The sequence below is a fragment of the Zootoca vivipara genome, chromosome 6 (assembly GCF_965207765.1).
Source record: "Zootoca vivipara chromosome 6, rZooViv2.hap1.1, whole genome shotgun sequence".
NCBI classification, from domain to species: domain Eukaryota; kingdom Metazoa; phylum Chordata; class Lepidosauria; order Squamata; family Lacertidae; genus Zootoca; species Zootoca vivipara.
In genome coordinates, this window is record NC_142589.1 from 48,710,674 (window position 1) to 48,726,977 (window position 16,304).

Sequence of the window (16,304 nt, forward strand, 5' to 3'; positions counted from 1 at the left end):
GCAAACCAGGGGCTGTCCCAGCTGACTGGGAATTTAACATATCACAAATGTTTGGCAGCGTGTTCTATTAAAAATTTGCTTTTACAGCTAATTTTAACATTTTTTGCCATTTTATTATGTACAGTATTTATGTTATGTATTTTTGTGTTTTTATATTATACACTGTCCTGAGATCCTCAGAGGAAGGGTGGCATAGAAAGTCAATCAATCAATCAATCAATCAATAAATAAATAAATAAATAAATAAATATTATGGGTAAAACAACAGACTTGCCTGTAGGGCCAGCCCCCAAAGCGTTTGCTGCCAGAGGCCAAGCTCAATATGCCCCTGCCCCCAAGTTCCATGTATCGGAGCTGAGTGGAGTGGGGCTGACTGTGGAAAGCCCCCCTCTTCCACCCCACCTGAGGAGGGGTAGAGAAGGTTGTGTGACTTGCAGGCACAGCAGCTCAAACCACTGGCAGAGAGGCACAGTTGGGGGACTTAGGAGTGAGGCTGGTATGCTGCTAGTGTTGCATCAGCCTCCTTCTCACAAGCAGTAGGTGAAGTGGCCAACTTGGGCTTAGGTGGGTGGCAGCTAATGTGAAGGAATGCTCCTCAATATGCAGGGAGGAACTAAGATAGACTGAAATCAAGATACACTACGTCCACAGCATTCCCCTGATCCACCAAGCTTGTAACTCCATCGGAAAAAGAAGCAAGATTTGTCTGGCATGACTTGTCTTTGAGAAACCCATGCTGGGTCTTGGTAATCACAGCATCCTTTTCTAAGTGCTCACAGACAGACTGGGGTGGGATAAGGAAGATTTGGAAGGGTGGGATGGGGTGGCCCCTTCTCCTGCAGAAAGAGTGGGGGCTGCCCCCTATTGTGGGTTGGAGGGAGTGGGAGCAGGCTGCTCCCTTCTCTTGGTTTGAGGAAGATTTGGGGGCTGCCCTTTCTATTGGGGTGAGCTGCTCATTCTCTGGGGGGGGGTCTCCTGGTGGAAGCTGCTCCCCTGGGGGGCTTTGGTGTTCGCTGCTACCTTCCCTTGTGGGGGGACCTGGGAAGGAGAGGGTGTTGGGAGGAGCTGCTTGCCCTCAGGGTCTACCAGGCACCCTGTGGGCTGAAAGGGAGAGAAAAAGAGAGGGACACTACATTCCTTCCTTCCTTCTTTCATTCATTCATAAAATTATTTTTATACTGCGTTGTCTCATGTACACACACACACTCATTGAAACTGTTTACAGCAATCCAAGCCATAGAATGATTAACCTTGTGTCATGAATATAACACATGTGGATAAGTGCATGTTTACAAGGATACAGAAGCACAAACGGCCCCATACAACGAAAGAAAGCGCTACTGATAAAATGCCAGTTGTCCTTTAAATTTTAAATCCCCGTAGGAAACAGCAGCCTCTATAGGAAAAACTCTGTAAGTAGCAGGCTTGGCTCTGCAGAACAGCTTGCCAACATCTCATCCATCAAACAGCATGGGGAAAAGCAGAGACACGCACCTTGTGGAAGTTAGTATTATTAAATGTATTTATTAAAGGTGTATACTGCCCTTAATCCACAGATCTCAGGGCGCTGACTACATAAAAATGCAATATAAAAGCACAAAATACATCACAAGAACAGGAACAAAATATAAATCAATAACCCATCCCAATAACCCCCCACATAATTAATAATATTAATTAAGGCCTATCAACTATTTTAGGAATGAGAAACACTGTAAATGTTTGAATAAAATGGTTTGCTAGTAAATGGAAGCCAAAACAAGGGACATAGACAAAGTAGTGCTGAGTGGCTGAGGTGGTCAGATCAGGGGCAGCCACAATCCCCTGTGTGTGACAGCACATGCTTGACCTTTCCAGCAATCTGTCAATTGGCAATACTAGACCTACCAAAAGACCTAAAGAGGGCTATCTACTCATAAATAAAGGACTATGTGAACAGACACTACGGTAATTGTAATAGCAAAGAGATATACTAATGTTGGCCCCAAAGGTGAAAGAGACACTTTGACAGGTCAGGGGCTAAAATTTCCCCTTTTTGTGATATGACCTTTGTATTGCGCCTTTGGGGAGTGGATTTCTTTGGGAAAGAGAACTCTTTTCCCCCAAATATTTTTTATTAATTTTCCAAATTTTTAACAAACCAGTACCTAATTACATCAAATTTAATTCAATTTTTCCATTAAATTTACCTCCCACTCTCTATCGTCAATGTGCTCCTCCTATCCCCTATTTACTGCTTTAATGTTACATTATTTATTTTCAATTCACATTCCATTTCTTATGGAATCTAATCTTAAATCCAAAATTATTTTTAATTTACATTTTTGTCCTCCCTTACCCCGTCTCCCTCCCTCTATTTGTCAATTCCCTTTAAAAAAACCACAAACAGAATGAAAACAAAACAAATGAGGTTACTCTGCCCCTTGCCACTCCACCTTAAATCATTACTTGTTGTCTCTGTATTATTTCTTTCTTTTCATCTTGCTGGTGTGTAAATCTGGATGCATCATTTCAATCATTGTTCTCCTTTCACCAAGTCCATTTCTTCTCCAGAATTGTGTTGTTGTAGAAATACATATTTTCACCACAGCATTTGCACTTCACCATCCATTATTTCCAAGGTCAGCCATCTGGTGAACCCCTGCATTTACCCCCAAGCAGAAGGCTTAGGCAGCTGTATCTAGGCTCCCCTTAGAGTTCCCCCAAATCCTCCCAACTTTGCACCCCTCTGGAGAATCAAAGAAAATAAAGCAGGGCATGGCTCTGATTGCATTCAGGTGGATTGGGGGTTGGATAACTCCATACCCTCCAAAATTTATCCAATGAAAATAGGGACATCCTAAGGAAAAGTGCGACTTCAAGGATCAAATCAGAAACTGGAACGGCTTCTCTAAATCAGGGGTGTCCCTGGAAAATAGGGACACTTGGAGGCTCTGGACTTTTAAACACAACTCTGTAGTCCACACACAACGAAGCCCACAAAAATCAAGTTGTAGTGTTTTGTTCCCTCTAGAACTTGAGTTTACCTGTTTTTAGCATTCCAGTTCAGACATCAAGGAACATTGTGCAAACTCAGTGTTTTCCCCACCCTCCCTACCCATTGCACACAGCAATGCACTCGGGTTTCAGGTTCAAATTCCAGCTTCTTTGTAAAGTTCACAAGGTCACTTTGAGCCAATTGCAACCTCTCAACCTACCCCATGTCACCAGATTGTTCGTGAGGAAAAAATGTGCAAGGGAAAGGATAATGTACAATACCTTTATCTCCAACAGATAAATGAAATGACAAAAAAATTGTAAAAGCTATAGTAGGAAAAAACATTGTCTTACAATATACGGTTCAAAACCAGCCATTGTAGCCTAGTATGCAAAATGACCACCTTTGCATTGCTGATGCCTTGCAGTGTACACACATTAACATATGTACAGACAGAGATAAGGTACATCCAATACTCAATCCTGAGACCCTGGGAATGCAGCTAAATCTGCAATCCTATGCACTTTACCTATGAGTAAGCCCAACTGAATATAGTGAGACTGAGACAGACTTCTGAGTAAGCATGCATAGGTTTCTGCTGTGAATCCTAAAGACCGACTGACTTGAAGCAACCAAGCAGAGCAAGGACAGAAAGGAAAAGATAAAAACCAGCACCAAGCAACCAAAAACCATTTTTAAAAAGTTAAATCAAAATGCCTGTGCCGTGATCATTCCAAAATCATTTCTCCTCTTTAAATTAAAGACAAATAGTTGTGCCATCCCCAAATCCCCAGTGTCAGGCATGAGACAGGAAAAACAAAATACATTCATAGCTTTCACATACATTATCTCAGAAATCCTTTCAACAGCCCTGCATAGGTCAGTATAGCATTTATTATTCCCATACAGAATTGGTGGAACAGAGGACTAAAATTATTCAGGGGTGTTACCAAAGAGAGAACCAAGAGTGTGGGAAAATATTTCAAGTGAGAGGGCTTTATATTAGGGGGCACTTTGGGGGGACTTCTCTCTCTCTCTCTCTCTCTCTCTCTCTCTCTCTCTCTCTCGCCTTAAAACTTTTGAGTTTCCTTCTTTCCTCAACAGCACCTTCCTGGAAGCAATGCTGGCTTGGGAGATGGAGAGTGGAAGGAACCGGCCCCTAGCCCCCGCATTCACCAACATCTGATAAATCCAACTGGACAAGTTGAATTTTAGCTTGTCTCCTTTCCCATTTCAATGAGTCCTAAGCTAGAACCTGTTTACTGCAGCAGAACTTAGCTGTGCAACTTGCCAAGTAATAAAGGAGAGAGATTTTCCACTCATGGACAGTGTGCTGTTCTACCCTATCTCGGGCTCTCTCTCGGAAATTATCAGGATTACAGAGTTAGTTAAAATGAATCCCGCCTTCCCTTTATAACAATTATCCCCTCCTTCATATAACCTCCCACACCCCTTTTCCTCGCCAGGATCTACCTTACCTGGACAGGTGAGCCTAGGGTCACTCCAGGATTAACCCCGCATAAATACAGGCCACAAGTTGGGAGGCTGGCTGGGCAGCTTCGCCAGGGGCTTGGGGTACCTAGACACAGTCTTCCCTTCCTTTAGGAGGGGCAGGCCAGTGAGAAAACTGCAGGCAGACGTTGCTGTAGCCATGGGTGTGCTAAGGATGTTGCTGATGCCATACAGCTTGTTTATGGGATCAGGGTGCTGAGCCTGCCCAGGGCAGGGGCCTTGAAGCTGGCCAAGTTCTGCAGAGCATAGGGACGTCCTCTAAGAAGAGGGAGGGATGTCCTCATCACCACCATGCTGGGCAGTGCAGCCAGAGGTGAGGGCACCTGGGCAGTTGCCCTCCATCTGCCCCACAGCCAACATTGGGGAGCCAAGGCCAGAAAGGGGTGGCAACCAGAGAATGAGAAGCCCAAAGCCAACATGATGTGAAGGCTGTGTAAAACAGCAGCTTCCAGCTTTGTCTTTAGTCTTCTGGAGAGGGGGGGCAGTTGGAGGAGAAGGGGAGGGTTTTTCTCCTCTCCTCCTACTGCCACCCCTTTCTGGAAGATGCAGTCAAAGCCAGAAGCCACTGCTGGGCACAGCCTTTAGATGTTGGCATCAGCTCATCATCCTCTTCTTCTGGCTGCCGCCCTTCTCAGGTGCCCTGTTAACCTTTAATACAATTGATACAGCCTATACTTCTTGTGTTTAATATGTGTCTGACGATGTTCGCTCCCTACAGCTATGTGTATGTCTAGATATACCCACAACTCCATGCATAGGATGAAGGGCCTGCAGCCCAGGAAGGCATATGCCATAATAAAATGTGTTGGTCTTCAATGTGTCCCATGACTCCTTGTTCTTTTTGCATTGAGTAAATAAATATCTGGGCTAGTTCACCTGCCAACCTAACTGAAACCATGCTGGGGGAACATGAACTCTCAGGTCAGGGGCCCCAACAATCACACCAGCAATGGAAATTTTCCAGGCAGCTGTTGGCAATTTGGAGGAGTCTTTCCCTCTCAGAACAAGCAGGGAGGCAGGATCCTGCAAGGCACCTCTGCATCCAGCTGTGTTGCACATAACATTGTAGACTTTGGGGGGTGTGGGGGGCACGTATGAGTCATCCTGCTTCGTGTCTATGCAGGAGGCATAAAATGGCCCCAATCTCCTCAGCGCAGGGCCTTCATTTCTCCTGTTTGTCTTTGTGTTGGGTCTCTAAGAAGCCTCTTCCTCCTTTCCCTGCTTATCTTCTGTAGCTGTGGCATTCCCAAAGTTTCCCAGCAGGATTTCATTGATGTAGTTGAGGGTGCGGTTGTCAAAGACCATGTTGAGATGCTCGACGCCAGGCATCTCCACCACGTGCACCTTCTGTTCCTGCTGGCCATGCCATCGCTTGCAGAGCTCCAGGCTGCGGCGGCTAACGCTGTCATCCCCATCCCCATACACGAAGTCGATGGGATCCTCGTAGGGGAAGCGGTCATTGTAAATGTAGGTTTCCACAGTGGGGAAACCCGTGCCATAGATGCAATACACCTCAACCCCTGGGGCAGGCAGCCCCTTCAGCAGGTCCTTGGTGTCGTTCCACATGTACCAGCCATCCTCAAAGTTAATGTCAGTGAAGAGGCGTTGGTAGTCCCGGTAGGTGTAGTTGTAGGATGGGGTGGAGATGAAGGCATGGGTCTCTGGCCACGCAATTGTGTCTGGGAACATCCAGGGGCTGGCCGTGGTCATGCGCTTCTCCTCACGCAATTTGATGCTGGACATAATGGGGATGCCCTGGTCATCACCTGAAATGCAGACCAGCTTGGTATCAACTGCAGCACCAGCACAGACGTCCAACCAATTTCCCCCAAAGCCTGCTTTGCCCATGCTTCAGCAAATGGACTTGAAAGCACATTCAAATCATGTTTCCCACTTCAAAGAATTCTGGGCATTTTAGTTTGTTAAAGTCGCTGAGGATTGTAACTCTGTGAGCGGCAAACTACAGAGCCCAGGATTCTTTGAGGGAAAGAAGGAGCTTAAAATGTGCTTTAAAGGTATAGTGTGTACATAGCTTTAGTCTTTTTCTGTTTCATACCACACAATAAACAAAGTATATTGGAGTTGAACAGCACACATCTGGAAAACAGCAAGGGAAAAAAGACTACGGCTGTGTACATTCTGCATCTTTAAAGCTCGACTGAGTTTTATGGAAAACTGAGAAATCCCAACACAATCCAAAGAGAACCATCTCCTTTTTTTGAACAGCAATAATAAAAAGAGTGGGAGATGCACCCCGCCCCCCAAGATACTCATGTCTAGATTAGTTTAGCAGGAGGCAATAAAAGACAGCAAATCTGTGCTAGAGGCCTGAGAGTAATTTTGTTTTTTAAATGTGCATTTAAGCTCCACCCCCATTTTGATAGCCCCACCCCCATCCCTGAGCATCAAGGGGCATGGCAGCAACCCCAGACAGTGGGAGAGGAGGGGAGGTCACCCAGGTAAGAGGTGCGCACAGCCTTTTTTTTAAGTCTGGAGGGACCTGATATTCCGGCTCACCTCACCTGCTGGCAAGCAACTCACCTGAGGCCAGGACCCTTATGGGCTTCACTGCTCCCCCCCAAGGAGCCCCCAGGGAGATGAAGCCCCGGATGTTCTGACTTTTCCAGGCCTGGGACTGCTGGAGGAGGAAATAGAGGATGTTCAGGTTTCCCAGGCTGTGTCCAATGAGGAAGACAGGCTTCTTGTAGGCCTTACGCATTTCCTCCACCAGGCTGCGCAGGTCACAGAAGTATTCCTCTTGCTGATCTGTGGAGACATAGTTGGGGTTGCTGGATCTGGCCAGTCACATGGCCTTGCTGGCCACCCCAGTGGCCATCCAGGCTGCCCCGTGGTGTTGCAGCAGATGGGGCTGGGATGCATCTTTTCCCAGCCCTATTTGGAAACCCTGCCATGGGGGACTGAACCTGAGCTATTCTGCATGCACAGAAGGTCAGAGGTGGAGGTTTGTGCAAGGCCGCCTCACGAGTCCTTGCCAGTTGTGTGACTTGAACAGTGTGTTTTTAAAATGAGGTGCTGCAGCGTCTCAGGTCCTCCAGAAGCCACGCTCTCCTGCCTGCAAACTCTGACCTCTAGTCAGGCAAGCCTGATGCTTCAGAAGCACCAGATATTATATGTTCCAAGCTGATTGCGGATATTCCGACCCTCAAACCTGAGGCAGCCTCCGCTCTGCTGAGCGCCCAGAGGAGGTGGGATGTACGACCAGACCTCATTACAGACTTCCAGTCGGTAGAGCATGGGGCTCTTCATCTCAGGGTTGTGGGTTTGAGCCCCACGTTGGGCAAACAGATTCCTACATCGGACCGGATGACCTTGTGGTCCCTTCCAACTCTACAATTCTAAGATTCTGGGTTGTTTTTTTTAAAAAAAATCAGCCATGGGGGGGGGGGATTTGCACCAGGGCTGTTACAATGGCGAAGGGAGGAAATAGTTGCCCTTTCCTTCTGTGCTGTTTCCCCAAAAGATGCCTTAGCCACACAGCGACAGGTGTGTGTGTGGGGGGGGTATTTAAACTCCCCACACTCAAGAGGGCTGCTTTCACCCCTCTCTCCTTGCCTTGACCTCACCGTTATTCCATGGTTGCTGCTAATAAATAATAATAATAATAATAATAATAATAATAATAATAATAATAATAATAATAAATACCCTGCCCATCTGGGCGGCTTCCAACAATTATTATTATTAATAATAATAATAATAATAATAATTATTATTATTATTAATACCCTGCCCATCTGGGCGGCTTCCAACAAAATATTAAAATACAATAGTCTGTGAAACATTACGCTTTAGGGGGAAGCACACCCACTGAGTCCTCCTCACAGCCCCCTCCCTAGTTACCCATTTGTGCTTACCAGGCCCGATCCTCCAGTCATAGGGGGCGGCGCGCACGGTTTGGTCTCGCACATAGCCATTGTTGACCAGGTGCTGCACCAGTGTGTGCATGTACCCTGGAGGGAGGGAGGGAGAGGAAGAGGTTAACAGGAGGGGGGGCAAGGGGAGGAAGGCTGGGTAGGTGACCTGTTGGAGGGGACCACTTCCGGCTCTGAGGGCTCCCTGGCTTGCTCCGAGCCTCATTGGGTCCAGCCCATTAGGAGGCAGGAGTAAGGATGCCAACTCCTCGATAGGTAACACTCGCCGCTGCCCCCCCAGCTAAAAAAAAACACCTGGTACCTCAGGTATGGGCACAATACCCACTTGCCAAGGTGTGGAGTGAGCAGCTTTTTGTTGTTGTTGAAGTGGGGGGAGCAGAAATTGCACCCTTTAAAAAAATGTCTTCAAGAAAAGTAGGGAAACCATAATGAAACACTAGACATACATTACTTTTCCTAGCTAGAGATTCTTGTATTCTGGTAAACGCCTACAAAATAGGAAATTCTGGACCGTGGGAAATGGTTGGGCAGAGTGGGTGCATATCCTGCTGCATCAAAAATTTCTGGAAGGTCCTCTTTCTTGCATGCCTACATTCGGTGCTTTTTTTTCCTACTGTGTACTCTTGAATACTCCCTGGGGGGGGGGGGAACAGTGCCTACATTACAAACTGAAAGTGGCACACACAGAAGAAAGTGGCACACACAGAAGAGGAATGAGGTAAAGCTACAAAAGATCATGAGCAAGGAGGAAGAGAAGCCTTTCCCTGCTATCAGATGCCCCCTAAAAACCCACAACAAACCTAAGTCAGCCCCTGCACTCTAGCTCAGAAACAGCTTCCCCATGTCACTTCCGAAGTAGCTTTGAGAGTCAGAAGTGGGCATGTTTCATTCACTCAGTAATAAGTCTGTTCTCAGTCATTGCTGGGGGTGGTAATTACTGATTTTCACTAATTGTTTTCTATGCATTTTACTTTTTAAAAAGTAAGTAAAAAGAAAATGAGGAAGTGGCGTGAAGTGCCCGCCACTCCTAGGGGGAAGAGGAGCAAGATCTGTTTGCTACTAATCCTGGAACCAAATTGGACAGGAATCAACCAGGGGAGGATATTGCAAGGTAGATGCCCCTAACTAAAGTTTCAGGGGTGGGGGTGGGGGAGGAAAAACCACCTTTGCTTCCCAAGGCTCCCTGTTGACTAGTGAGCACTGCAGAAACATCATGGAAATGGGCCTTGCTGCTACTTAAGGCAGCTCTCTGGCATATCATATGGGACCCTCATTTTAATCCCGTTGTAGAAAAGTCTCTCTTTAGCAATGCTCAATGCATTTTTGTTGGGGGGCAGGCCTTTTGTTAGGGGTGCAGAACCTGTGTTTCCTATGTATTTTTATTGATTTTTATTGATGCCCCTCCCTGCCCCTCCCTGCCCCCCATTGGCTATGCCCATGGCTCAAGCAGACTGAAGGAGCAAACTTCCTTCCTCCACCAGAGAGATGACTGATTTGCAGGTAGCAATGCCTCCTACCTGCCAGTTTGCTCCTGTCCAGGTATTCCACTGAGTGGGTTTTGCCAAACCCAGGGACTCTGATTTGGACTCCAGGAGCATTGGACACCCTCCGAGTTGTCCTGTTGTAGATCACTCTGTGGGCAGAAGGCAGATTCAGGTGCAAAGCAAAACACAACCACCATGCTGGGGTTTTCATTCCTGGGTATTAAAATGTCAAAAGAAATACTTTAAAAAAATCATAATGATTACTATGTCCTGCCAGCCCAGCTCACCTTGGAAGGGACGAGGCAATCAAACCTTTGTTCCCTTCAGTCTACCTGAGAAGTTCAATGTGTTAGGAGGTCTGAGCTGGTTCCTCCAAGCTCAGACCGCATGGCTCTCACAAGCAACTCTTGAGTTCCTATATAAATAACTTTTACCACTTTGTAACAGCTACGTTTTACAGCCTGTGCAACTTTTCTGACTGATGTATAGAAAAGCACATGATCCTGACCTTTGAAGAGTTTGCAAGTAAACCAGTTTTTAACTTACCAAACACGTGGTCTTTCCTATGCTAGGGCAAGAGAGAGCTCACAAGGGCACATATTTTAAAGGTCTAACAGTGTACATTTCCACACTTTACTTGGTTTTGTGATTTTAAATCTCGACTGTGGTTTTCTCATTGAAGGCTATTTGCCCCCAGGTTGGGATCTTGGCATCCAGGAATACACTTTTTATACCTATTTTTTTCTTGCAACCAGCAGTCAGACTACAGTCTCCATCATTGGCCATGCTGGCTGCTGGGATGGAAGAGAGTTGGAGCCCAATGACAGCTGAAGGGGGCGGCACACCAGATCCCCGTCCCCTTCCTGTGCTACTTTGTACTTCCACAAACTTCTGGCTTCCACCGTGGATGAAGCGTCCCTCACCCTGTTATGGTTCAGTTTCTGCGAAAACTGAGACCCTCCTCACGTGACGGAGTCACAGAATAACAAGCTATAAAGTGGCTTCAGCCAGCGACATACTTGGTATTGTCAATCCAACAGTCAACCCCAAGAGGCAGGAACATGTTGAGGTTCAGCCAGATGGTGAAGAAGTCATCTGTCTGGCGGTAGCACATCCAGTTCACCACATCTGGCTTGTCCAGCTTGGCCTCTAGTTGGTTTCCCAGGCAACCAGGCACTGAAAGGGACCGAAGAAAGAGGAATGGTAGCCTGTCTTAGTGGTGCATCTAAAGCCACCTGTGAAATGGATTAAAAGTCCTGGAGAGATTGCAGTTATTTTGTAGTAACGAAAGAATGCGAGTGGGGGTGGGGGTTGCTATATTTTCTAGGGGCCCTGCTCTTGGTGCATGGAAATTTAGAACTGATGAAGCTTTCCCCATCATGGATATAAATGGTGGGCAAAGCTTCACCTGTCTATACCTTGGGAACAGGAGCCAGGCCACCAAAACAAGGTGGCAAGCATTTTCCTAGCAAAAATGTACAGCCATTTGCCTGTGTGGTGAGGAGAGTTTCTTGCTAGGCACTCCTGTCCTTGTTAGGCAGGGGCAGCCAATGATGAGCCTTCCAGATGTTGTGGACTACAGCACTCTTCTACCCCAGCTAGCACGGCCAAAGGTCAGGGCATGGGTAGGCAAACTAAGGCCCGGGGGCCGAATCCGGCCCAATTGCCTTCTAAATCCGGCTCACGGACGGTCCGGGAATCAGCATGTTTTTACATATGTAGAATGTCTCCTTTTATTTAAAATGCATCTCTGGGTTATTTGTGGGGTATAGGAATTAGTTCATTTCCCCCCCCAAAAAAAAATATAGTCCGGCCCCCCGCAAGATCTGAAGGACAGTGGACCAGCCCTCTGCTGAAAAAGTTTGCTGACCCCCTGGGCCAGGGGCTGTGGAAGTTGCAGCTCACAGCATCTGGGAGTACAATGTTTTGGCCACCTACTGCTGTAAAGCACCCAACAAAAGCAAGACACTGTTAAGAGTCTTTATGTTAGGATCTTGTGGTAGATGCGATGCCTATAGGATACTCATGTCACTCAGGTATCTTGGAAATGCCACAAGGAAAGGGAGTGGTGGTGGTTCCCTGCCCCTCCCAGCCATTGCTTTAAGCCTTTGGAATATCAGCCTCTGGGCTGTGCCTTTGACTGGGACAGGGGGATTCTCGAGTTTGCCTCCATTCTGGGTCCTGGAAGCACAAGCAGGCCTGAAACCAGTTGCTTTGAGGTCTGAGCAAGTTTCTGTAACCTCCTTTGGCCAGCCTGCGCCTTGAGATCAGCTTGTTTACTGATTTTAATTGTTTTTATTTATTTTCAAACTTTTTTTTTGCTATGGCAAAAAATGTTTTTTGTTTTTATTAAGCAAGTCAAACAAAGCAATACAACAAAAATAATAGTACAACTACAAAAAGCTCAGCATATCTGGAAGAGACTTAAATCATTAAGGAGAGTACTTAAGGAAAATTCGGGAAGCCGAATTTTGTGCTGTACCTTATCCTGTGTATATGTATTTGTTGTATATATGATAAAATCCCACCAAATTTCTTTTCAAAACTTAACACATAAGGATATTCCCGGCAGCTACAGCCCTGCCAAGTGGTCTTGAAAAACAGTACACTGTACAACCTGGAGTAAGTAGCAAATACAGGTGCGGGAGAGCATGCCTGAGCATCAGTTGAATGCTTTAGTCTGGTAAGTCTTTCCACAGGTTACCCTGTGAGACAGCATGCTTATTGCAAAAAGCAAGGCATGAGGAATCACTTCTGTTTGTGTGCTTGGGGGTCCTGTGCCCCCTTAATGTAAAAAAGATACCTGTTGATCCAACATGGCCAGAATACCTGTCTTCTTCCAAGAGTGGCTTCCGCAGAGTCTCCTAGTGGATTCTGCCAAAGGGCAGAGTTAAATTTCAGTCCAAGGGAGCTGCTTTGTGTTTTAGACTCCTGGCAAGCTCCTCCCACAGATGCTCTGAAACAGGTGCTCCGGTGGGAACTGGAGTCCCTTACTTCTGGGGGGTGCAATAATGTGATTTTGCCCATGTTTGTCCTTAGTGAACCTGCCAGCCAGTTGGGGTCTCAGAACCTGCTGTCCACATGTCAGACAGAACGAGATGGTCATATTCCATACCGTACCACTTTAAGGGTATATGGAGGTGGTGTCATATTTTTGAAAGCTCCCACATATATATGTGAAAAGCCTGCACACAATGAAACTCTCGAGCCAAAAAGGATGGGGGCAGCATTGTCATGGCTAAATCCATTGACCACACCATGGGATGGATGTTGCTGCCTTTGGCCCAGCAAACATTCCTACCTGAAGGTAGGAGGAGTGCAATCCAGGCTTCTGCCACTTTGAGTAATGTTCTCCACCAGCACGTGCAACAGAGAAGACTGTACCACTTTGAGCTGTAAGTGTGGGGTGCTATTTTTACTGTCCCCAAATGTAACAAAGCTCTCTGTAAGTTAAGAGCATCAGATGTGGGAGGAAGATTCTGTCAGGACCCTGGCATTAGGTTCAGAATGGAGGAGGGAATTGCCCTCAGAGGGAGAAAGTAGAAAGTAATACCACAAAATACAGAATACAAGTTAAAATGGTAAAAGTTGCATTAAATTTGTATGTAGGGCTATATAGAAAAGGCCGGGTTGAATCCCACAGCCCTGGCCCTGTAAAAACCTCTTTATGGCAGGACGCTGGTGATGAGACTGGGGGCGGGGAATGCTGTTTAAAGACACCTCCTGGTGCTTGTCCTTTTTCTCATCCTTTCCTAGGAACACAGGAACCAACTTAGATCACTTTTGCTCTCTGGCCAAAGATACCATTTTTTCAGAGCACCAGGCAAACAAAGCAAAGTCCGGTCAAGGCCATTCAGTGCGGCAAAATACTGTGCAAGATTATTCCAGGCAGGATCAAAAGGGACGGGGACAGGAGGAGATTCCCAGGGTGTGGGTGGCTGGGTGTGCACATACATGGGATGGAGAGGCCACTTTTGAGCCAGGAGTCAAAGGTAGCTCACCAGATTCAACACAGGACAGAGGAGGTCCTCTGCCTTTAACTCTTGCATTATGGAAGTGCTGGTTTTTCTGCAGCGGGAGGGAGGGAGAGAGCCACCAGCAAAAATAAAATAAGAATTCCTTTCCTACGTCCCGCCCTCTACTCAAGATGAAGCACTGCAATCCCCTCTACAGTCTCCCACCCCAACCTACGGACAGAAAGGAACTTGCCGCCCCAGGATGTCCTTCTGCTCAGCTCTCCCTGGTCTATCTAAGCATGACAATGTTGGGTCTCTCGGAAAGGGGGATCAGATGCATTTAGGAGTTTGTGCTTGATTAACTTGGAGGCCAAGAAGAAGGAGATGCCAGGCAAGACACTGCCTCCCTCTAAGCAAGACCCAGCAGCCACACTTCAGCTCATTTAGGGGGCTCAGAGTTTATTCCCAGCTTGACCCTTACCCTGCTGAACATGCTTGTCAATGTAGCTTCCATGTTAGATGCAAACGAGGGGATAGATCTGCTCCCAGGCACATCTCATCCAGCCACACTCGCTCTTGCCAAGGCCTCCTTCATGTGGGGCAATGAGGGAGAAGCAGGGCAATGCAGGACTCATGGAGAGGTCACTGGCCTGTCCCTAAAGCATCTTACAGGAGTGTCGGGCAAGGTGAAATCAAAATGCAGGGGAGAGCTTGCAGCCTTTCCTCTGGGAAAGTGTCCCCCACATGCCCTTTCCTCCAAGGTACTCCTCCAAGGGAAAGAATAGCATGGCTCTCCTCTAGTCCCGGGAATCCCACCAGTGGTTCTGTGACATCACTTCGATCCCCATTCCACCAATCTTCACCTTTATCTCAGACCTATTTGCACACCAGTGCGTACCACAGAAAAGGCCAGCAGCCCAGCACTGCACACACCCGCTTCTAGGCATCCCAGATGAGCATGTCAGGCCCTGAACTATCCTAGCTGTGAGCTTAATCAGACCCTGCAGATCCATCTGCTTTGACTAGCATCTTCTCAGCCATCCACGTCTCAGGGGAAGGGGCACTACCGCAGCCAAGGCAACCCAACACAGACTCTTCTCAGACCTCATACCTGCCTGCCCAACATTGACCAGCCGGCTGTTCACAAATGACCGCCCTCAACCAGCCCACCGACCCCTCCCACCATGCCAACACTTTGCCTGCAGTGGGGAGCTGGGCTCTCCAGCCCCAGGACTGCCACTGCCCCCCTTGTCATGTGCCCCATGCCAACTTACCAAGCACCACAGGGGGAGTGTTGTTGGAGAGAGCTGCTTCTGGGGTGGTACTGGGTGGGAAGAGCACATTGAAAAGCCAGAAGGCACCTGCTGGTTGCCAGAGGACAAGAAAGAGGACAACTGCAGCCCCAGCTGAGCTCCCCATCCTGGACTCTGCTCTGTCCCTCCAGACACTGCCTCTGGTCTAGAAAGCAGCAGCCTTTCCGATGGAGCACACTATTTGTAGGAGGGAGGGCGAGAGGGCGGGATGTGGGGAAATTATTAGCAGACTCTGTGCACAGAACAGCCCCACTGAGCTGCTTGGGACTCTTGGCCCCAACCCTTCCAGGAATGGGTGGCAGAGGAGACGTGACTTGTCCCAGTATTGAAAGCCTTGTTCTCAATCAAAGGGCACCCAAAGGAGTTTGGTTGGCACTGGAATTTGAAAAAGCTACCCTCAAGTAAGGAGGAAATCTTACTGACTGACTGACATTTCCGGAGTAATCAAAACCATCTGATGCCAGAGATTCCTATCCATATGACTACAGCTTGGAGCCACAAATGCAGCTTTCAGCAAGACCCCTTCTAAAAGCTTTGCATTCCTCACTGTTTGTCTGCAGGCCGAAAGCCAACCAAAAATGGGACATCTGTTTGCAGGAAGCTTATGCATATCGTGGCAGTTCAGGGCAGTCAGCTGCAAGTGTTTGCTCTACACCAATGTATAACCACTTTCTGGCTCAGAAAACAAAGAAAGGTATACCACATCAAAAATCAGTGGCACTTTTTGTATCAGCGGAAATTCAGTGCCCAGCGGAGCCCAGTGTAAGCTGGGCAGCACCAACTGGTGTGAGCATGAAGCAGGAACTGTTGGTATTATCAGCAAATGGCTTCAAAGCTTCATAAAAATTGTGTGAAGCATATGTTTCCTTGACGGGGCCGCTTCCCTCACAGCAAGCACACATCTCTCTCCCTCACCCCCCACTTGTCCCCCTACACAGTCTCAGTCAACTTGCTGGCTGCCCTGACCATGGCTGTTTAACATGCTGCAAAATACAAAGAGAGAGACTGACCTCTGAGCAAAGTACACAAGTGGATGCAAAGCAGACAGAATTGTGCCCCACTCTGGGCTTTCTCTGTATAGGGAATGTAGTGATCTTACCGCTTTATTCTGCAGGTTACAGAATCTCAGATAACTGTATTACCTTTGCCTATATATCAGCTTGTACAGA

The 16,304-nt window shown here is 47.3% G+C and overlaps 1 protein-coding gene across 1 annotated transcript; it reads right to left on the minus strand.

Moving 5' to 3' along the window:
- Positions 1 to 3,245: 3,245 nt before the first annotated feature.
- LCAT (lecithin-cholesterol acyltransferase) lies at positions 3,246 to 15,386 on the minus strand. Its single transcript, XM_035118887.3, has 6 exons — positions 15,097 to 15,386; positions 10,886 to 11,042; positions 9,900 to 10,015; positions 8,365 to 8,460; positions 7,031 to 7,255; positions 3,246 to 6,255 (listed from the first exon to the last, which is right to left on the minus strand). Exons 1-6 carry the CDS (start codon positions 15,239 to 15,241, stop codon positions 5,684 to 5,686), a joined length of 1,311 nt encoding a protein of 436 aa, XP_034974778.1. The 5' UTR covers positions 15,242 to 15,386; the 3' UTR covers positions 3,246 to 5,683.
- Positions 15,387 to 16,304: the final 918 nt, after the last annotated feature.

Bases quoted from the DNA above. Each gene is read 5' to 3' on its own strand.
- LCAT (XM_035118887.3), bottom strand. From the start codon at position 15,241: ATGGGGAGCTCAGCTGGGGCTGCAGTTGTCCTCTTTCTTGTCCTCTGG. The intron at 11,043-15,096 runs GTAAGTTGGCAT...GGTCCCTTTCAG, and splicing joins CACTCCCCCTGTGGTGCTTG to TGCCTGGTTGCCTGGGAAAC. The intron at 6,256-7,030 runs GTGAGTTGCTTG...TCTGCATTTCAG, and splicing joins CATAAGGGTCCTGGCCTCAG to GTGATGACCAGGGCATCCCC.